Source organism: Podarcis tiliguerta (assembly GCF_965153285.1).
Source record: "Podarcis tiliguerta genome assembly, chromosome: 13".
Taxonomy (NCBI): domain Eukaryota; kingdom Metazoa; phylum Chordata; class Lepidosauria; order Squamata; family Lacertidae; genus Podarcis; species Podarcis tiliguerta.
Window position 1 is genome coordinate 32,324,745 of NC_139546.1, and position 23,749 is coordinate 32,348,493.

General features: G+C 41.4%; 1 protein-coding gene across 1 annotated transcript in view; it reads left to right on the forward strand.

Moving 5' to 3' along the window:
- Window positions 1–1,656: 1,656 nt before the first annotated feature.
- LOC310662587 (vomeronasal type-2 receptor 26-like) overlaps window positions 1,657–23,749 on the forward strand; it is a gene marked incomplete at both ends in the record, with an annotated part of 66,868 nt that continues 44,775 nt past the window's right edge. Inside the window, 3 exons of the mRNA XM_083409526.1 lie at window positions 1,657–2,070; window positions 3,941–4,137; window positions 5,900–5,966. Of these exons, the coding sequence (XP_083265652.1) occupies window positions 1,657–2,070; window positions 3,941–4,137; window positions 5,900–5,966 (678 nt within the window). The remainder of the gene's footprint in view (window positions 2,071–3,940; window positions 4,138–5,899; window positions 5,967–23,749) is intronic.

Here is a 23,749-nt window from a genome sequence, read left to right on the forward strand (position 1 = left end):
CAAAATAGAGCTTCGCTCCCTCTTTCCCTTTTTTACATGCACAGTTCCGTTTGATGTTATAGTCCATATTTATAATCCAATTTCTTCCATCTCATTTGTATAAATATAATTTGAACTAACATTCAGAGGAGGGTTGCTGAATTGTAAATGTAGAGAATAAAACTTTAAACAAAGAAACTGTAGGCTCCTCTCCCCCTCACTGTATTTTGCTCTGAAAGCCTTATCTCAAGTTCAAACCTTAAAGTCCTTGCAGTTGATTTGTTCTGCAGTTTGTGATCTCATCTCTTCTAGCATGTTCCTGTACTTTAGTCCAATTAAGCTCTAATTAACAGGAAAACCTTTGCTTATTAGTGGCAGTGTTGGTGGGTTTTCAGCAGGTGAAGTGATTTTGCACTCAACACCTCCCTGCCCCCCTCATTCCATGTCGGAGCAAGGGTACTGAGATTCAGCTCTCCATATCCTGATAAAGAAAAAAGTTAAAGAACTTGTGTATGGTCAAAATAACATTGCTTGAGAAGGGCTGTTACTCAGTGTTGGAGCATCTTCTTTGTATGCAAACTCTCCCAGGTTCCATGTAGGACTGGGAAACACCCCTGCAAAGTCATTGCCAATCACAATACACAGCTAGATGGACAATTGGTCTTATGCTGTATAAGGCAACTTCCTCTAAGAGTTACCTCTTACTTTATCTTGACAATATTTTTATCAGAATGTTGGAGTCATGTAGCAATTAAAAAAATGAAAATAATGAAAATAATCCCCACTGTATTTCCACCTCACCCATGGAGCCACTCAATGGTCATAGATAATCCCATATTTAGTCACAGCTATCTTGAGAAATAAAGCAGTACAATTCACTTGTATTATTGTTGTGAAGACTGATAATATAAGGTGTGGGATGAATCAAATGCCTTCCCCCCTCAGATGATCATCCATCAGTGGTAGGAATCAATTTTTGGCCATTTCTCCCACTCTTGCTAGGCCCCACACTTTACAAAGATCTACTTTGGAGGGTCCCCAAATCCTCTGGAGCAGATTTAGAGAGGGGCAAGCACTCCTGAGGGGAGGGGGAATTGGCAAATATTGAATCCCTCCTTATTTTGCAGACAGGTAGCTTTGATTAGGAGAGAGATGGCATGGTACTTCATGGTTTTGAAACCTTCAGCATGACAGATACATTCTATTACTGTTCTTTCTCCCCCTTCCCCAATCTCTCTCCAGCTCATATATGGCTCCGTTCCATTGATGAATGATGAAACCACAGGACATTCCTTCTACCAGATGGTCCCCCGTGAAGCCCTTCAATATACAGGGATTCTTTCTTTGCTTCTATATTTCAAATGGACATGGATAGGAGTCTTTATAATGGATGATGAAAACGGCGAAAGATTTTTGCAAACTGTATTACCACTCTTTTCCCAGAAAGGTGTCTGCTATGCATTCATAAAAAGAGTCCCCCTATTCACTGATCCCTCTCAAATTAACAAAGTAGTAGAACATGGTGAGGAAATATATAATGAAGTAATGCATAGTACAACAAATGTTGTTCTGTTTTATGGGGAATCAAAATCAACGGTGTTCTTGAGGTGGATTCCATATTTTGCAGAAAATCCACCATGTCTACCAAAAGCTATGGTATGGATAACAACAGCCCAAATGGAGCTCACTTCACAAGTGTTTCAAAGGGACTGGGAAACAGAAATATTTCATGGTGTCCTATCCTTCACAATCCACTCCAACGACTTCCCAAAATTCAAATCATTTGTTGAGAGAAGAAATCCTTTCAGCACAAAAGGAGACGGCTTCATCAGGGACTTCTGGAAACAGGCCTTTGGCTGTGTATTCCCAGATGCAGATATGGCAGATGTGGATGAGAATATATGCACTGGGGAGGAGAAATTGGAGAGCCTCCCAGCACCATTCTTTGAGATGAACATGAATGGCCACAGCTATAGCATCTACAACGCTGTCTATGCTATAGCCCATGCTTTACATGACATGTCCTTATCTAGACTCAAACACAGAGCAATGGAAAGTAAAATGGAGCATCAGAATCAACAGTTGTGGCAGGTAATATGCTCAGCAACGTTAACTGACAGACTACCACAACCGTGGTACAATAGACTCAAATCTATATAAGAAAATTGTTTCCCCACAACTCTACCACTGTTCATCTTTATTCATTTTCACCAAGTAGTATGAAAATAGTAGCCCATTGGTCTTCTAAGATTGGCTCCTTGGTTCCATTGAATTTAGTGTATGAACCATACTTGGTTTTATATCTATAAAGTGTGTAGGTGTAGCTTTAAGAACCATTCTCTCTGCCCCTCATTATTCTTCCCAAGTGATCCCCTTCTATCACACACTTTGATTAACTAAGTAACCCACATTCTGGTTCAAGGCTCTCCTCCAGATATTTATTGGACTACAATGCCCATCATCCCTAACAATTAGCCATGCTGGTTTGGACTGATGGGGGTTAGAATCCAACAAAATCTGGAGAAGGGCGCTACGTTAAATAGTTCTGCTTTAGGTTGAGTATAGACATATAGAAACATGTCACAATACGTTCCAACATTCATTCATTCATTCATTCATGCTTGCTATGGCTTACTGTACTGCTGCAATTGGTTTATTTTGCTCAAGTCTTTTCGACATTTTGAAATTTTATTTGTTCATTTAAGAGTTTTATCTATGATTTGGAAGCATAATAATGATAATGATAATAATGATAATAAACCTACAGAGACAAAGACAGTGAAACAAGGGCTAAAAAGCAATATTATCCAGAACATAGAACAGAAATCAATTCAATCACAGGTAATTCAATTTCAGTAATTACCTCTTTTTTATGGGGGGATGCAGAGAAACGCATACCCCTAAACATTTTGTGAATCTAAGTTTGGCCTCATTAAGGGGTTGTATTTCAATATGAGTAGGAAAATGAGAGCACCCCTAAACATTTTTAGTAGAAAAAAGCAATGTATATATCTCTGTGTGAGAGAGAATAAAACATTTTTTAAAAAAATTGCAGTCCTCAGCAACATAAAAACCCTACTTATACACAAACAAATTCAGCAAACTATACGTCAGGGGGGGGGAATGAATGCAATGAATCATCTGTTGGGACAGTAGCAGTTATGCATATTATTATTATTATTATTATACCACCATATACCTGGAGGTCTCAGGGTGGCTCACATAAAAGGATCACAGTATATAAAATAAAAATAAAAGCAATAACCAAAAAGAGCCACATTTTAAAAGGGTATGGGATGTTGATCAGGTCAACCAAAGGCCTGTTTAAAAAAGAACGTTTTTGCCCAGTGCCTAAAGGTGTATGAATGAATGTGCAAACTATTCAATGTAATGGGTGAATGTTCAAAAAAGACATTTGCTGTAGAAGCATTTATTGGAAGATACGTTTTCATGATGGGAGTTAAATAGGTGGATGACCAAATAGCTTCCTGGTGGCATCATCACTGCTGTTGGCCAGAAGGGAGATGAGCAGGGGAAAGTGGCAGGGAAGTTGAGATAGAGCAGCTGCCCTGTGGGAGCACTGGTTCTGCTGGTGCACTCAAACTACACAGATCTCTCCACTGCCTTCCTCCTCTCCATCACTCTCTTGGGAAAGAGTACGAACAAACATGACAGGAAGTTTGCTTTGCGGTGGTATAATGTATTGCATTTTGTAAACTGATGTGAGACTTCTGTTTAAGGCAACTCTTGGGTCAAATTCATTATAACATTGATAATAATGTCACAGTTATGATTTTCATCATTAATTGTATCTGCTTCCATCTCTAAATCATAAACTTTGAGAGTATTTTTCATGATTCCCCCCCAAAAAAGATCAAAACCCATACATAACATTACTTCTTGATATGAAAAATCCAATTGCAGTCCTTTCTCAACTCTCACCTTCTTCTAACCAACCTAGCTCCATCATTTCCTCAGAAGTGTCTCCTTTAACAACAATGCTGGAGACACAGTTTCCTTTAACCAGAATGGGGAGATAGTGGCTGGATTTGATGTGATCAACTGGATTGTTTCCCCAAACCAATCATTTCATAGGGTGAAAGTTGGAAGGGTGGATCCTAACCAAGTGTTCACCATCAATGCGGATGCCATAACATGGTACAGTGGGTTTAACCAGGTAGGTCCCTTGCCTAGTGAACATTATATCCAATTTTGAATGAGTACAAACTGTCTGGGGTGTATGTGGTGTTAGCGATGGGGTAGTACCTCTGGTGGGCAACATATCATGCTTTTTCTGGGGTAGTTTTGGTCCCCACCCTGCTCTCAGCCCTCAGCTATAACTCCTAGAAGCTTGCAGCATAGGACAATGGCCAAACCCTGGGAAAGGTTTCAACTGGCCTGATAAGTGAGGTGTGGGTAGTCAAACCCTTGTTTAGTAAGGGACTTCACCTGCAGGCAAATACATGCTCCAATGGATAGAGCAGACAAGAGCAATACTGCGTTGAACGGTCAAGAAGGCAGTTTTTGCACATGCTGTAAAGCAGAGTGAGGGGCAGATAGGACCTAACAACCTGGAAAGGTAGTCCATCTGGGAGAAAGAAAACTCTGGGGCTAAACCTCTGCTACTTGCATGATATTTTCAGGAAAAGAAAATGCTAAGAAGTAAAGCCTACACAGATCCAGAGTGCCATACATCTGGGAAATCCAAGATATGTCCTTTGGGGGAGCATCTGAAACATTTTAACGGAAATGTCTGGGTTTTTGGGTGGGTGGGCTTGAGCTTGGATGCAGGCACGGGCGGCTCGGGTGTGGGCTTGGGAACGGGCAGCTCGGGCGCAGTCGTGGGCTGCTCTGCATGCCACAGCTGCTGCCCCATGCACCCATACCCATACCAATCCACCTCCTTCTGCAGCTTGTGCTGGCAGCAGCTTTGGCTGTCCTCTTTTTTGCTCTTCAAGATATGGCAACACTACCCTAAAACGGTTGGACAGCACATTGTATGCCTCCTTCCGGCAACTCCTGCCGGCAAGCTGGTGCCAAATGTATTGCTCCATTGGACCACATCAGTGAGACGGGGGGGGGGCGTCTTGGGGCTGTCAGGAACCTCCATATACACTACCCGGGTTTATACCCCCAGGGATGTCACTTTGGTTCTGCTAATGCAGCAGTTTGACTTCACATCCAGAGCCACATTCCATTGTCTCCTGAGACAAACAGATGCCTACAACTATCTGTCCTGATGTCTAAAACTGATTTTTTAATCAGATATTAATGAAACCCTATGAAAATATACTGCTGCTGTTGTTGCTTTTTTTCCTCAAAGAAAGATGCACAGTAGATTAAATATAGTATATGGGGTTCCAAAAGTTACTATGGCTAATATATTTTTTTCTCTATTAACCTAGAATGATTTTGAGGAAATGTAATATGGAATTTAATTATATCTCTATGTTATTTAACAGTCACCAAATTCCACCACTAGAAGCAGATGATACCTGGCACCCTTTGCCAGCATATACTAACAATGGGTTGTTGAAACATACCAATAGTTGAAAGAAAATGATATGTATGTATGTCTGAAAAAACATGCATTGCAATGATTGAATAACCTAAAGTGTAAAAGCCCATATAGGAATATAGGAATCAAAATAGGGAATCAATTTACAAAAAACCCATCACTTTGACAAGTGTAATTAATGTAAATATTTAGGCACAATAGGATATCATTTTATTTATGTTAATAAAGAAAGGTAGCAGTCTTAACCATATGCTGCTTATGGTGATATCACTTTGGAACAAAAAAGAAGTCAAAAGAAACAAGAATTACACCTCCTATTTTGCTTTCTCATTTATGGATTAGTCACAGCCGCTTTCTTTATGCAATGAGAGGTGCAATCCTGGCTTTAGGAAGAAAGTGAAGGACGGGAAACCATTTTGCTGTTATGATTGCATCCCATGTCCAGAAGGGAAGATTTCAGACCAGGAGGGTAAGAATTAAGTATATACTGTATTACTCGACACAATTGTTCCAACTTAAAGACAGAGGAAAATGCCTATATCACAGTTACTTTTCTTCAATGTTTGAAGTGTTTGGAATGTGGCTGGAATGATTATGAATGGAGAGCTAGCAGAAAGGTGCTGCTGCAGAAGAAATTATCTGGTGGTTATCATCATTTGCTTCAGGTTATTCATATCAGATTCTATCAAGAAATGATAATGCCTTCTGAGTAGTTATCTGAAGGGAGGTAGTGGTGATATTTAGGAAAGAATGTAACTTTCAATGGTAGGGTTGAATTGTTCATGGATGGCAGCCATTAAACGCCCCAACCCAGGCATTATGTATCCAATACTTTAAACATATTCACATGCACTTTGCACCAGGTTGGGGGGGGGGGCAGCGATATAGGATGCAGGAAGGGGGGGGGGAAGGCATCAGGGCTTGCAGAGGAAGTATGCCACCCTGTGAGAACTTGGATCCTGAGCCAGCACCTCTGCCACCATTGGGACTGATTTGGTCTGAACATTGTGACACAGGCCCACACTGGTAAAGCAATGTCAGGCTGGTGGGGGTAGGATAGAATTGCACACTAATATTACATCTATTCAACAACACTTTGTATTGAGACTCCCAAACTTTTGTAAGATAGCTCACGTCCTAATTTCTACATAATAACACACACACAAACACAGACACCTGATTTTGGATATTGCACATATATCTGCAGCACTGGGAGGGAGAAGCAGTTTCCTTTGAGACTGATGATGATCTAGAGATTTTATGCTGGAGCAAGTAGTGCTAGCACCACTCATCAGCTGACCGCTCCAGGGAAGGAAAGGAAAGTAGGGGAGCACATTTTTAGTTTCTGATTATTACCACATTGAAGCCCAAGATTTACCTGCACCACATCCTGACATTTGGTGCAAGGCAGGTGGACATGGCTTATTCAAAGGGGCCCCAAGAGTCAAATGAGGAGGCCTGGCATGTCAAGTTTGGGCTGCAGGCAGCAGGTTCACCAACCCTGCTCTAGTGAAAGCCAGAGCAGTTCAAGTCACAGTGGAGTACTTTTGATGACGGGGGAGTGTGATTTCACCTGGCTCCATCATTACAGCACTTAGGTGGCATGCCTACAAGTGATAGAAAGGGTAAACACATGCCAACACCATGAGTTTTTTGAAGAACAGAAGTGAATTGGAAAATAATCTTTTTGATCCCCCTCAGCCTAGATGCTGGCAACTTGCAGCTCCAGGCCTTTTTGCTGTGCCATCCTGGGAGCTGGCATAGCACAAATATAACAATTTCTCGCTCCTCTGCTATTCGCCTAGCCTGCATTAGATGCTGTGCTATGGATGTATACCTTTTAAACAAGGCCACCAAAGCAAATTAACTGTGACTTAGTAATCCCACGTTCTGTGCCAGTTAGAGGATGAGTGATACTTTTCATACTGCACATGCTGAAGGAATTATGGACTAAAATATGTTCTCTGTTTGCAAAAACAACAACCCAATTATAACTCCGCCCCCCCAATTAAGACCATATGCCTTCTTTTTCAGACATGAATGATTGTAATAAATGCTCAGAAGAGGAATATCCAAACACAAATCGGGATATGTGTCTTCCCAAGGAAATAAGCTTCTTGTCTTTTGAAGAAACTTTGGGGAGCATTTTAGTCTGCTTTGTTCTTTCCTTTTCTTTGGTGACAGCTCTGGTGCTGTGGACATTTCTAAAGCACCACAGCACACCCATCGTCAAAGCCAACAATCGGGACCTCACCTACACACTCCTCATCGCCCTTCTCTTCTGCTTCCTTTGTGCATTGCTATTCATCGGAAAGCCTGAGAAGCTGACATGCCTCCTCCGACAAACAACATTTGGCATCATCTTCTCAGTGGCTGTTTCTTGCGTGTTAGCAAAAACCATCACAGTAGTTCTGGCTTTTATGGCCACCAAACCAGGATCCAAGATGAGGAAGTGGGTGGGGAAGAGAACAACCACTTCCATTGTAGCTTCCAGCTCCCTTATTCAAGCAGCTGTCTGTACTGTGTGGCTGGGATTCTCACCCCCATTCCCAGATGTTGACACACACTCATTGACTAAAGAAGTCGTACTAGAATGCAATGAGGGATCCGTGACTATGTTTTATTGTGTCCTGGGCTACATGGGTTTCCTGGCTATTGTCAGCTTCACTGTGGCTTTCCTTGCCCGAAAGTTACCTGACAGTTTCAATGAAGCCAAGTTCATCACTTTCAGCATGCTAGTCTTTTGCAGTGTTTGGCTGTCCTTTATTCCCTCCTACCTCAGTACCAAGGGAAAATACATGGTAGCTGTGGAGATCTTTTCTATCTTAGCCTCCAGTGCTGGTCTGCTGTGCTGCATCTTTGCCCCCAAATGCTACATTATTGTGTTACGGCCTGAGCTGAACAACAGGGAACATTTAATAAGAAATAAGACCTGAAGAATTTGTGCACCTTCATGTTTTAGAACTCTGGAGTTTTGTTTTTGTTTGCACATCAGAATATTTGTAAGAGCTTCCCTTTCAGCAGGTGCCATAAATATGTTTCCTTACAGATGTCACTGTGTTTTTAAATTTATAATCTGTTCTTCACTGTAAAAGGCTCTCTATGTGGGTAGTATTCAAAAATAACAACATTAAATCAATTTAAAACTAGAGCAAATGATCTTTAAACTACAACATTCATTCTATATTGTTGGAATAAATAGCTAGTTGCATCAGGCCTCCTCCATTATTTGTCTTCTAACAACAACACTCTGCCCATCTGACTGGGTTGCATTACATTACACATTGAAAGGCTTCCCCATACAGGGCTGCATTCAGGTGTCTTCTAAATGTTATATACTTATTCATCTCATTGACATCTGATGGGAGGGTATTCCACAGGGTGGGTGACACTACCAAAAATCAACCTGTTCAGTCAGAAAGCTTGGTGAAGTGGAATGTGATTTAATGGCAAAACCTTATATTATATAATTGCACATTCTATTTAATTATTTTATTTAAATATTTGTATACTTTTTTTATATAAACTATATCAAAGCAATATGCAACAATGTTAAACAATGAAACTAAGAAAGAAACAAATTTATCATACTTTAGTCCAAAAATGCACACCAAAAAGTGAGCTAGTTAATCAAGAGTCTGCAAATACTTGGGCTAACAAAAATGTGTTCAACCACTGGCAAAGCACATCACAGAAGGTGCCCACCAAATCACTAAATGAAGAATATTCCATAATATAGGTGCCACCACAGATAATGCTCTGGGTTATATTGCAGAATAATGTTTACTAGGTTTGAATTTAATTGGATTAGTGTTTTATTTGGTTGCATCTCATTGAATTGTTAAATAAATGAAAGTATAAAATAAAATAAAACAGGAGTAAGGAGAATTAATGGGACGCGGGTGGCACTGTGGGTTAAACCACAGAGCCTAGGACTTGCTGATCAGAAGGTCAGCGGTTTGAATACCCGCAACGGGGTGAGCTCCCATTGCTTGGTCCCTGCTCCTGCCAACCTAGCAGTTCGAACGCACGTCAAGTGCGTTCCATGCACTGGAACTTTCCCTCCCTCCTCTCTCCCTAAATCTGTTCCACAACACTTTGGAGCAGATGAGACAAGGGAGTGATGGGCCAGGGAAAGAGAGAAGGTCTCTTGAAAGAGAAGGTCTGTTAAACAAGCAGCTGGCAGATAAATCTAGTTGGCTATCTCTCAGAGGGCTGGTCCATTTTGCTAGTGTAAAAATTATACATATATAGGCATGATGCAGCACTGTAATTATTATGTTAATAGAGAAAAGTAGCACTTGCTTGTAACACTGAGCAGAGGCTTGACAACCATATGTCAGGAGTGCTCTGATGGTGTTTCCTGCTTGGCAGGGGGTTGGACTCAATGGCCCTTGTGGTCTCTTCCAACTCTATGATTCTATGATTCTATATTACTGGAAAGAAGTATGAACAGAAGAAATGACCCCCCAAAATATAATGGTTCCAAATATTGTTTTGCTCTCTCATTTATGAATTAGTCACAGCCTCTTTCTTTATGTACTGAGAGGTGCCATCCTGGTTTTAGAAAGAAAGTGAAGGAGAGGGAACCATTTTGCTGCTACGATTGCATCCCATGTCCTGAAGGGAAGATTTCAGACCAGGAGGGTAAGAATTATGCATCTACTGAACTATATTATAAAATACAACTTCTCTGGCTGAAAATCAAAGGGATGTGCCTTTAAGATTATGGCCATATCAAATTCCAGTGTTTGAAATGGGATTGATATATTTGTTATGATGGGGCTTTGAGGGAACAACTGCTGAAGGAGAAACACTTTGATGTGTGTGCATCAGGTTATTCAGAACAGATTCCATCAATAAAATGACAATACAATATAAAAATTTTTTTTTTAAATCTTTAAAAACTGTTTAAAATTTCTGAAGATAAAATATGTAAAATAACTAAGCAAGTATTAGACATGCACATGAAAGCTTATTCCTAGAAAAAGCTTAGTTGCTCTCTAAGGTGCTACTGGACTATTTTTAAATTTTTAATTTTGACTACTTTCAATGCGTAGATAAAGAAGGAGGTTTTATTTCTCATGATCAAATGCTATTAAGTTTAGGCCTCCCAAGGTCTCTTAGCCTAGGAACTCCTGTTGTTTTAATTTGGACCTGCACCTATCTGCTCTGGTACTGCTGCATCAATTTCCTGCAGGCAGCAGCTCCCTTTGCAAGCAGCTCCCACACCCCACAGAATCAATGCATGCCCTCAACAGCTGGTGAGCAGAGCTATCACTTCTGCAGGGCATCAGGCAGGCAGGAGTGTCAGGCAACATCAGGATCCTCTTTCAGCCTAACTTGTCCACGGCCCAAATTCCTCTCAAAGTACCCAATTTGGCTCAGTACTTGAACCTCAGCCAAATCCAGAACACAATCATATCAATGACAACAATGTAGCTGAGTTTTTGAAGAATGCTTGGACCCTACAATTGTTGTGGAACACAGAGTCCGGTCCTTTATTATCAAAGGGCTCCAGGAGTATATAATTGTTTTTACATTTCATACATATATACAGTTCTGGAAACTTAAGAAAGTTGATACCCCACTAGAGGTGGATCTCAAAAAATGGTATTCTATCAATTTATGTACATGTGAAAATTTGAGCATTTTGATAAGATGGAAATTAGAGCTATCTTAGTGTAGTGGTTAGAATGTCAGTTTTCAAGCTGGAAGACACAAAATTTAAATTCTTATTAAGCAGCAGTTGAATTAGGCTTACCTTCTATTCATCATTTTCATTAAGAGAATTCTAGCACAAACCGTTCCTTACAGATAACATTTATGGTCATAAGCTTTAAATATTTTTTTATCAAACCAGACATAAAACCTCAAAAAAAATGCATTACCATGAATATTCAAACAAATATCACAAAACATATTTTCTTTTTAAAGATATGAATGACTGCAATCAATGTTCAGAAGAAGAATATCCAAACAATAATTGGAATATGTGTATTCCCAAGGATATAAGCTTTTTGACTTATGGAGAACCTTTGGGGATCATTTTAGCCTGTTTTGCCCTTTCTTTTTCTTTCATCACAGCTCTGGTCCTGGGAACATTTTTGAAGCATCACAACACACCCATTGTCAAAGCCAACAACCGGGACCTCACCTACACTCTTCTCCTCTCCCTCCTGCTCTGCTTCCTTTCTGCACTGCTGTTCATCGGCCGGCCTGGAAGGGTATTCTGTCTCCTTCAACAGACTGCTTTTGGCATCATCTTCTCAGTGGCTATTTCTTGTATACTGGCAAAAACTTTCACAGTGGTTCTGGCTTTCATGGCCACCAAACCAGGATCCAGGATGAGGAAGTGGGTAGGGAAAAGAATGACCAATTCCATTGTGGTTTCCTGTTCCCTTATTCAAATAGGTATCTGTACTGCTTGGCTGGGATACTCACCCCCATTCCCTGATGTTGACATGCACTCAATGGCTAAGGAAGTTGTACTAGAATGTAATGTGGGATCTGTGACTATGTTTTACTGTGTCCTGGGCTACATGGGCTTCCTGGCTCTTTTCAGCTTCACTGTGGCTTTCCTTACCTGACAGTTTCAACGAAGCCAAGTTCATCACTTTCAGTATGCTGGTCTTTTGTGGTGTTTGGATATCTTTCTTTCCAAGCTACCTGAACACCAAGGGAAAATACATGGTAGCTGTGGAGATCTTTTCTATCTTAGCCTCCAGTGCTGGTCTGCTGTGCTGCATCTTTGCCCCCAAATGCTACATTATTGTGTTACGGCCTGAGCTGAACAACAGGGAACATCTAATAAGAAATAAGGCCTGAAGAATTTGCGTACTTTGCATGTTTTAGAACTGGAGTTTTGTTTTTATTTGCACATCAGAATATTTGTAAGATCTTCCCTTTCAGCGGGTGCCATAAATATGTTTCTTATAAATATGCCTCTTGTCAGCTTCACTGTGGCTTTCCTTGCCAGGAAGTTACCTGACAATTTCAATGAAGCCAAGTTCATCACTTTCAGTATGCTGGTCTTTTGTTGTGTTTGGATATCTTTCTTTCCAAGCTACCTCAGTACCAAGGGAAAATATATGGTAGCTGTGGATATCTTCTTTATCTTAGCCTCTAGTGCTGGACTTCTGACTTGCATTTTTGCCCCAAAATGCTACATTATTGTGTTGCGGCCTGAGCTGAACAACAGGGAACATTTAATAAGAAATAAAGGCTGAAGAATTTATATGTGTGCATTATTCACCATTATTTCAAAGTTTAATGGTTTGTTTGCACAGCAGAGTATTCATAAGATATTTCCTCTCAGCAGGTGCCCTAAATATGTTTTCCCAGAGGCCTCAACGTTCTTCTAACTTGAAATTGGTTTCTTTCTTTCTAAAATTTAAATTCCATCCTCCATACAGAATGATCTCAATGTTGGCAACGTAAACCCATTTAAACACTGCAGCAAAGGCTCTTTATATAGAATCTTTATATAATATCCTCTCTTGCTATGATATCTAGAAGCAAGCTGTTTAATCAAGAAGCCTGCCAGTATAAGGAATTTATTTATCTGGCTAATGTTTGTGCCAGTTTAATGTATGGAAGAATAGTGGTCCACAGCTGGGATGCTTTGTCTGACAAGGCACCGTTTGCAACCAATTGAAAATCACAGAGTAATTCTTGGTTTTATCTCTGGTTAGTCTGCAAAGAGCCACCCGCAAGACTGTGCTGGATAATATGTTAAACTCAGTTATGCTTAGCTAAGTGATGTGCAGCAGCTGAATGACCAGAAAGGAGCAAAGTCCCTGTGTCTCCAGGACCCTGCTATGGATATGAGCTCATATACCTTCATACATTCTTGCTTTGATATGCACTAATTGGCTTGCTTTGATGGTGCGCTTATCTGTGGGACTGGGATGTTGGGCTCAGAGCCCAGAAGAGGAACTATCTGTAATGTTTAGGTATTTGCCACAAAACCTCTCTTTCTCAGGTAGGTGCCTCGCTATATAACGAATGTATGCACTTTCACTTGGGTTTGGACAAGCAATCTCCTTGCTGTGAAGGCCACCCCCTGTGAGTTTTGAACTGGGCAAGGGGAACTGGCAGGCTGCTTTGCTGTAAGCCAACGTCTTCCTTCAATAAAGCATTAGACCTGATCATTCTGATGTCTGGGGCTTCTTCCTTTGAACTCCTATACCATGCAAACTCCCATGAGCCCTGCTCTGGCTCTGGGGCTGTGCTGTGCAACAGCACACTGACACACACAAGTGCCATGTTGGTGACGCTTATCATAAAGCATTGAATACTGTCTTGCTGTCAGTGACTCCAAGTCATGCCATCCATTTTTGTCTAGCTGAGAACGAATTTTTCAGTTCAGAATATGTGACAAACAAATTTTCTCTATTCCCCAGTGGCTCCCCAACTTTAACTCAACAATTCCTTTCACAATTACCTTTTCAGAAGAACAGCAATTACTTTCAATGTTCAGTGAAATCCGAGTGGAATATCAATGTCCACTAGCAAAACAAAGAGCAAAGTCTGTGAACGATGTAATAAATATACCCTGTAAAATTCAAGGACAGGGAGAAGAACTGGGAGCAGGGCAGAGATCCACAGTTCTGCTCTTGGATATTCCAGGTTTGGGGCTATCAGGGAAATGTACAATGTTCAGCTCAAGCAGTTTTTAATCAGAGAGACTGTAATGATTATGCTGTAGAACAAAATAGGGGCTTTTGTATGTAGCGTTAAAATCTGGGCTTGTACTGAGAATGGTTTTAGTCATTTTGCTACTGGCCCTGTTACCTCATATGGCATGCATGGCTCACAGGGTTCAGTGCAGTGTCCGTTATCCACAGCCACCAGTTCACACATATTATCAGCCAGGAAACTTCATCATTGGTTCTGTAGCTTATCACGGCTGCGTGGTCACCAGTGAAATACTTTTCTCAGAAGAACCCCTGCCATCATTGACAGATATCTTTATGTAAGGCCTTAATAATGGTTGTTTGCTTTTCTTTCATACAATTTGACCCTGGGAGAATGAGCATTAGAGGCGCACCTTCAGAACACTGAGTTCTCGTCTTTAGAAGAGTGAATGCAGGGGTGGCCAAGATGCTGTCCTCTGAGTGCCGTTAGAATGCAACTCCCATCAGCCCTAGGCAAAATGGCCAATGGCCAGAGTTATGGGAGTTGTACAATGACTAACCATCAATTAGGGGATCCTGAAAAAAGTGGAGGGGTGGTTTTGTCAAGTGTCAAAAAAGGTACCATGGATGGATGGAGGAAGTTTGTGTATCAGTTTTAGTTTTGACCATCTATATACTGTAGATCCACCTCTTTATTCACTTTAATTAAAGTCAATTCAAAAAGGACAGATCTGTGATTTTTGTATTTTCTCCCAAATAGTGCACAAGCTTATGCTTGTTGTTTAGCATTTCTTCTTTCTTTTGGTAAGAAAGACTTAAGCCAAGCCTCTATTTCAAATAGATATTATTTAACTTACCGTATCACCTGATATGCAGGGAAACTCAAAATAAAACTGCAGGATATGCATTTGAAGGCAGAACTCCATGTTGTTTCTTCTGGGGCACCATATCAAGCACCAGTCCATGAAAAGCTTAGAGTCAGCTTGACTATATTGGCTGCAATCCTTTACTAAATTACCTAGGAGAAGGGATGTATGAATCTGTCAAATTCAGCATCTCTGTCAGATGCTACCCAGCCTCTGCTTAATACCTCCAGCCAAGCATAGCTCACAACAACGCAAGGCAGTCTGCTTCATACTCAAACAGCCCTTACAGATAAAACGTTCCTTCTAATGTTCAGCCAAAATTTTCTCCACCAATTAACTCAAACCTTTTTGTCAAGAACAAGAGCAAATAATGCTGTTCTTCCTAATTCATGGCAAATTTTCAGACATTTAACAATGGCTAACAAGTTTCCCCTTAAGCATTCCTTTTCAAACTAAATATGATCAGCTCATTCTATTTTTCAATGCAGTTCATTTTCGCAAACAATATCAAAAAAGACACCATACTCAGAAAGCAAATGGTGTGTCATGATCTGAATGTGAATTCTGGTATTGTTTATCTCTTAGGGCAAAGAGTGGATCAAGAAAGAGAATATTTGAATACTGTAATAATGAATAAATCAATAAGATGTGCAACACAATGACAATGATTAAACTATGTATAAAATATGCTTTTGATACAGAATGCAATTCTCATTCCAGCGTAGTGCCCAAGTTTTACCAACACCTCGCAGCCTTGATTTTTGCAGTAAAGGAGATCAATGAAAACCCTCATATCTTACCCAATCTCACATTGGGATTCAACATCTATGACAGCCATAACAATGCAAGGAAGACCTATTATGCCACAATGCTGCTTCTATCAGCTCTGGAAAGATTTATCCCTAACTACATAAAGAACAACCAGAAAAATCTAATTGCTGTCATTGGGGGACTAGATGCCCACATTTCTATTAACATGGCAAATCTCTTGAATAACTATAAGATTCCGCAGGTAGGAGATTTGTGTGTTTTTGTGTGTCTTATTGGAATTTAACTGACACTCACCTTTACTTGTTCCTTCTTTTTTAAAATTATATTTTTATTAGCTTTCAATTTCAGTCCAATTATAACAATAATTTCAGCCTCATTATAACAATATCAATCTATAATATAATTATTAATACAAATCATTCAAATACCGAATTATATTATTTAGATACAGTGGGGGCCCCGTGTGCTAGATTTGATGGTTTGATGGTTTTCTTTATTTTTGTGTTCCAAAATCTTATTAATTTCCATTACATTCTGGTTATAATAAGAATCCCTCATACAACAACTGCAATATTAATAACTTCTATTCATGTTGACACATTAAACAAAATAACATTACATGAGAAGGGCTGTTACTCAGTGTTTGAGCATCTTCTTTGTATGCAACCAAGTTCCATGGAGGACTGGGAAACATTGCCAATCACTAGAGACAACACTTAGCAAGATGGACAATTGCTATTACACTGTATAAGGCGGCTTCCTCTAAGAGTTACCTTTTACCTTATCTTGACAATATTTTTGCAGAATTTTGGAGTATTGCAGCAATGAAAATAATGAAAAAAGATAGAATCCCCACTGTGTTTCCACCTCACCTATGGAGCCACTCAATGGCTGTAGATAATCCCATATTCTTTAAGTCACAGCTATCTTGAGAAATAAAATAGTACAATTCATTCACTTGTATTATTGTTGTTGTGAAGACTGATAATATGAGGTGTGGGATGAATCAAATGCCTTCCCCCTCAGATGATCATCCATCAGTGGTAGGAAGCAATTTTCTGCCATTTCTCCCACTCTTGCTAGCACCCCTCCCACTTTACAAAGATCTACTTTGGAGGGTCCCCAAATCCTCTGAAGCAGATTTAGAGAGGGGCAAGCACTCCTGAGGGGAGGGGGAAATGGCAAATATTGAATCCCTCCTTATTTTTCAGGCAGGTGGCTTTGATTAGGAGAGAGATGTTCATGGTTTTGAAACCTTCAGCATGACAGATACATTCTATTACTGTTCTCTTTCTCCCCCTTCCCCAATCTCTCTCCAGCTCATATATGGCTCCGTTCCATTGATGAATGGTGAAACCACAGGACATTCCTTCTACCAGATGGTCCCCCGTGAAGCCCTTCAATATACAGGGATTCTTTCTTTGCTTCTATATTTCAGATGGACATGGATTGGAGTCTTTACAACAGATGATGAAAACGGTGAAAGATTTTTGCAAACTGTATTACCACTCTTTTCCCAGAAAGGTGTCTGCTATGCATTCATAAAAAGAGTCTGCCCATTAACTGATCCCTCTCAAATTAACAAAGTAGTAGAACATGGCGAGGAAATATATAATGAAATAATGAATAGTACAGCAAATGTTGTTCTGTTTTATGGAGAATCAAAATCAACGGTGTTCTTGAGATGGATTCCATATTTTGCAGAAAATCCACCACGTCTGCCAAAAGGTATGGTATGGATAACAACAGCCCAAATGGAGTTCACTTCACAAGTGTTTCAAAGGGACTGGGAAACAGAAATCTTTCATGGTGTCCTATCCTTCACAATCCACTCCAATGACTTCCCAGAATTCAAATCATTTGTTGAGAGAAGAAATCCTTTCAGCACAAAAGGAGATGGTTTCATCAGGGACTTCTGGAAACAGGCCTTTGGCTGTGTATTCCCAGATGTAAATGTGGAAGATGTGGATGAGAATATATGCACTGGGGAGGAGAAATTGGAGAGCCTCCCAGCACCATTCTTTGAGATGAACATGAATGGCCACAGCTATAGCATCTACAACGCTGTCTATGCTGTAGCCCATGCTTTACATGACATGTTCTCATCTAGACTCAAACACAGAGCAATGGAAAGTAAAATGGAGCATCAGAATCAACAGTTGTGGCAGGTAATATGCTCAACAACATTAATTGACAGACTACCACAACTGTGGTACAATAGACTCAAATCTGTATAAGAAAATTGTTTCCCCATGACTCTTCCACTCTTCATCTTTACTCATCTCACACCAGCTAGTGTGAAAATAGTACGCCACTAGTTTTTAAGATTGGCTCCTTGGTTACATTGAATTTAGTATATGAACCATGTACACTGCTATAAATTTCCTGATTCCTGTAAGATAGCCACCAATAATTGCTTTTTTAACTACAGTATCTATAAGGTTTGTGGTATGTGGGTGGCGCTTTGGGTTAAACCACAGAGCCTAGGACTTGCCAATCAGAAGGTCGGCGGTTCAAATCCCCGTGACAGGGTGAGCTCCCGTTGCTCAGTCCCTGCTCCTGCCAACCTAGCAGTTCGAAAGCACGTCAAAGTTTACCGGCGGGAAGGTAAACAGCATTTCCCTGCGCTGCTCTGGTTCGCCAGAAATGGCTGTACGCCGGCTCCCTCGGCCAATAAAGCGATATGAGCGCTGCAACCCCAGATTCGGTCACAACTGGACCTAATGGTCAGGGGTCCCTTTACCCTTTACCTTTATAAGGTGTATAGGTGTAGCTTTAAGAAGCATGCTTTCTGCCCCTCATTATTCTTCCCAAGTGATCCCTTTCTCTCACACACTCTGATCAACTAAATAACCCACATTTCAGTTCAAGGCTATCCAACATGCTGCCCCCCTACAGATATTTGTTGGACTACAACACCCATCATCCCTAACAATTAGCCATGCTGGTTTGGACTGATGGGGGTTAGAGCCCAACAAAATCTGGAGGAGGGTGCTATGCTAAGTAGTTCTGCTTTAGGTTGAGTTTAGGGATGTACAAACATGCCACAATATGTTCCAATATTCATTCATGCTTGCTACTGCTTACTGTACTGCTGCAACTGGTTTATTTTCCACAAGCATTTTTTGCCATTTTGAGATTTTGTTTGCTCATTTAAGAGTTTTATCTATAATTTGGAAAGTTAATAATGACCACTCCCCACATCAAATGGGGGACATACTTTGCGTGGTCACGTGCAGCACCCTGATCCTACACAGCTCCTCTTGTGTACTTTGTGGTATTTTTAATGTATTGCATTTTGTAAACTGATGTGAGACTTCTGTTTAAGGCAACTCTTAAGTCAAATCCATTATAACATTGACAATAATGTCACAGTTTTGATTTTCATCATTAATTGTGTCTGCTCCTACCTCTAAATCATTAAGAGTGAGAGCATTAGTCAATATCCCCCCCCCCCCGGCAAATCAAAACCCATACACAACATTACTTCTTAATATGAAAAATCCAATTGCAGTCCTTTCTCAACTCTCACCTTCTTCTAACCAACCTAGCTCCATCATTTCCTCAGAGGTGTCTCCTTTAACAACAATGCTGGAGACACAGTTTCCTTTGACCAGAATGGGGAGATAGTGGCTGGATTTGATGTGATCAACTGGATTGTTTCCCCAAACCAATCATTTCATAGGGTGAAAGTTGGAAGGGTGGATCCCAACCAAGGGTTCACCATCAATGCGGATGCCATAACATGGTACAGTGGGTTTAACAAGGTAGGTCCCTTACCTAGTGAACATTATATCCAATTTTGAATGAATATAAACTGTCTGGGGTGTTGGGGTCCCCCTCTGGTGGGGGACACATGATACGCCTTCTGTGGTTTGTACACCTTTGGTCCCCACCCTGCATTCCGCTCTCACCTGTGACTCCCAGAAGCTGCCAGCATAGGACAATGGCCAAACTCTGGTAAAGGTTTCAACTGGCCTGCTAAGTGAAGCGTGGATAGCCAATGGGTCTCAAACCCTTGGTTTGTTAGGGACTTCACCTGTAGGCAAATACATGCTCCAGTGGATAGAGCAAACAAGAGCAATACTGGGTTGAACGGTTAGGGTAGTTTTTGCACATGCTGTAAAGGAGAGCGAGGGGCAGATAGGACCTATCAACCTGGGAAGGTAGCCCATCTGGGAGAAGGAAAACTCTGATGCTAAACCTCTGCTACTTGCATGATATTTTCAGGAAAAGAAAAGGCTCAGTAAAGCCTACACAAATCCAGAGTGGAGTCTCTAAGACAGGGTTGCCACACATCTGAGAAATCCAAGATATGTCCTCTTCTTAAACATTTTAAAGGAAATGTCTGGGGGTTTTGGGGGGTGGGCTTGAGCTCGGACGCAGGCACACGGGCAGCTCAGGCGCAGGCATGGGCTGCTCTGCATGCCACAGCTGCTGCCAACCTGAGCAGGAGAAAGATGTGCATGGCCATGGGTGCTCTGCACACCATGGCCACTGCCAGCACGAGCTGGAGAAAGGGGAGCATAGGCACGGTGGCAGCCCTGTGCACCCATACCCATCCACCTCCTTCCTCAGCTTGTGCTGGCAGCAGCTTTGGCTGTCCTCTTTTTTGCTCTTCAAGATATGGCAACCCTATCCTAAAACGGTTGGACAGCACATTGTATGCCTCCTTCTGGCAACTCCTGCAGCCAAGCTGGTGCCAAATGTATTGCTCCATTGGGCAATGTCAGTGATACCAGGGAGGGGGGTCTTGGGGCAGTCAAGAACCTCCATATACACTACCTGGGTTTACACCCCAGGGATGTCACTTTGGTTCTGGTAATGTAGCAGTTTGACTTCACATCCAGAGCCACACTCCGTTGTCTCCTGAGACAAACGAATGTCAACAACTATCTGTCCTGATGTCTAAAACTGATTTATTAATCAGATATTAATGAAACCCTATAAAAATATACTGCTGCTGTTGTTGCTTTTTTTCCTCAAAGAAAGATGCACAATAGATTAAATACAGTATATGGGGTTCCAAAAGTTACTATGGCTAATATATTTTTTTCTCTATTAGCCTAGAATTTAATATAGAATTTAATTATATCTCTATGTTATGTAACAGTCACCAAATTCCACCACTAGAAGCAGATGATACCTCGCACCCTCTGCCAGCATATACTAACAATGGGTTGTTGAAACATACCAATAGTTGAAAGAAAATGATATGTATGTATGTCTGAAAAAACATGCATTGCAATGATTGAATAACCTAAAATGTAAAAGCCCATATAGGAATCAAAGTAGGGAATCAAGAACCCATCACTTTGACAAGTGTAATTAATGTAAATATTTAGGCACAATAGGATATCATTTTATTTGTGTTAATAAAGAAAGGTAGCAGCCTTAACCATATGCTGCTTATGGTGATATCACTTTGGAACAAAAAAGAAGTCAAAAGAAACATAAGAATTACACCTCCTATTTTGCTTTCTCATTTATGGATTAGTCACAGCCGCTTTCTTTATGTAATGAGAGGTGCCATCCTGGCTTTAGGAAGAAAGTGAAGGACGGGAAACCATTTTGCTGTTATGATTGCATCCCATGTCCAGAAGGGAAGATTTCAGACCAGGAGGGTAAGAATTAAGTATATACTGTATTACTCGACACAATTGTTGCAACTTAAAGACAGAGGAAAATGCCTACATCACAGTTACTTTTCTTCAATGTTTGAAGTGTTTGAAATGTGCAGCCATTAAACACCCCAACCCAGGCATTATGTATGCAATATTTTAAACATACTCACATTTGCACCAGGCAGGAGCGGGGTGGTGGAATAGGATGCAGGAAGGGGGGATGGCATCAGGGCTTGCAGGGGAAGTATGCCAGCCTGGAGAACTTGGATCCTGAGCCAGCCCCTCTGCCACCATTGGGACTGATTTGGTCCAAACACTATGACACAGGCCCACACTGCTAAAGCAATGGCAGGCTAGGGGGGGGGGGGCGGGTAGGATAGTATTGCATGCTAAGATTCCATCTATTCAACAACACTTTGTATTGAGACTCCCAAACTTTTGTAAGATAACTAACTTTCTAATTTCTCCATAATAACACACACACACAGAGAGAGAGAGAGAGAGAGAGAGAGAGAGAGAGAGAGAGAGAGAACTGATTTTGGATATTGCACATATATCTGCAGCACGAAGGGAGAAGCAGTTTCCTTTGAGACTGCTGAGGATCTAGAGATTTTATGCTGGAGCAAGTAGTGCTAGCACCACTCAGAAGCTGACTGCTCCAGTGAAGGAAAGAAGGGGAGCTCATTTTTAGCTTCTGATTATTACCATATTGAAGCCCAAGATTTACCTGCACCACAGCCTGACATTTGGTGCAAGGCAGGTGGACATGGCTTATTCAAAGGGGCCCCAAGAGTTAAATGAGGAGGCCTGGCATGTCAGGTTTGGACTGCAGGCAGCAAGTTCACCACCCCTACTCTAGTGAAAGGCAGAGACAGTGGCGTAGTGTGGGTTGTCAGCACCCGGGGCAAGGCAAGTGATTTGCGCCCCCTAACATGTGGATTTGCGCCCCCTAACCCGTGGATTTGCGCCCCCTAACCCTAACCCCCAGATGTTGCGCCCTGTGCGGCCGGGCCCCCCTGCATCCCCCATGCTACACCACTGGGCAGAGAGTTCAAATCACAGTGGAGTACTTTTGATGACAGGGAAGTGTGACTTCACCTGGCTCCATCATTACAGCACTTAGGTGGCATGCCTACAAGTGATAGAAAGGGTAAACACATGCTGACACCATGAGATGTTTGAAGAAAAGAAGTGAATTGGAAAATGATCTTTTTGACCCCCCTCAGCCTAGATGCTGGCAACTTGCAGCACCAGGCCTTTTTGCTGTGCCATCCTGGGAGCTGGCATAGCACAAATATAACAATTTCTTGCTCCTCTACTATTCGCCTAGCCTGCATTAGATGCTGTGCTATGGATGTATACCTTTTAAACAAGGCCACCAAAGCAAATTAACTGTGACTTAGTAATCCCACGTTCTGTGCCAGTTAGAGGATGAGTGATACTTTACATACTGCACGTGCTGAAGGAAGTGTGGACTAAAATATGTTCTCTGTTTGCAAAAACAACAACCCAATTAGAACTCCGCCCCCCTCCCCAATTAAGACCATATGCCTTCTTCTTCAGACATGAATGATTGTAATAAATGCTCAGAAGAGGAATATCCAAACACAAATCAGGATATGTGTCTTCCCAAGGAAATAAGCTTCTTGTCTTTTGAAGAAACTTTGGGGAGCATTTTAGTCTGCTTTGTTCTTTCCTTTTCTTTGGTGACAGCTCTGGTGCTGTGGACATTTCTAAAGCACCACAGCACACCCATCGTCAAAGCCAACAATCGGGACCTCACCTACACACTCCTCATCGCCCTTCTCTTCTGCTTCCTTTGTGCATTGCTATTCATCGGAAAGCCTGAGAAGCTGACATGCCTCCTCCGACAAACAACATTTGGCATCATCTTCTCAGTAGCTGTTTCTTGTGTGTTAGCAAAAACCATCACAGTAGTTCTGGCTTTTATGGCCACCAAACCAGGATCCAAGATGAGGAAGTGGGTGGGGAAGAGAACAACCACTTCCATTGTGGCTTCCAGCTCCCTTATTCAAGCAGCTGTCTGTACTGTGTGGCTGGGATTCTCACCCCCATTCCCAGATGTTGACACACACTCGTTGACTAAAGAAGTCGTACTAGAATGCAATGAGGGATCCGTGACTATGTTTTACTGTGTCCTGGGCTACATGGGCTTCCTGGCTATTGTCAGTTTCACTGTGGCTTTCCTTGCCCGAAAGTTACCTGACAGTTTCAATGAAGCCAAGTTCATCACTTTCAGCATGCTGGTCTTTTGCAGTGTTTGGCTGTCCTTTATTCCCTCCTACCTGAGCACCAAGGGAAAATACATGGTAGCTGTGGAGATCTTTTCTA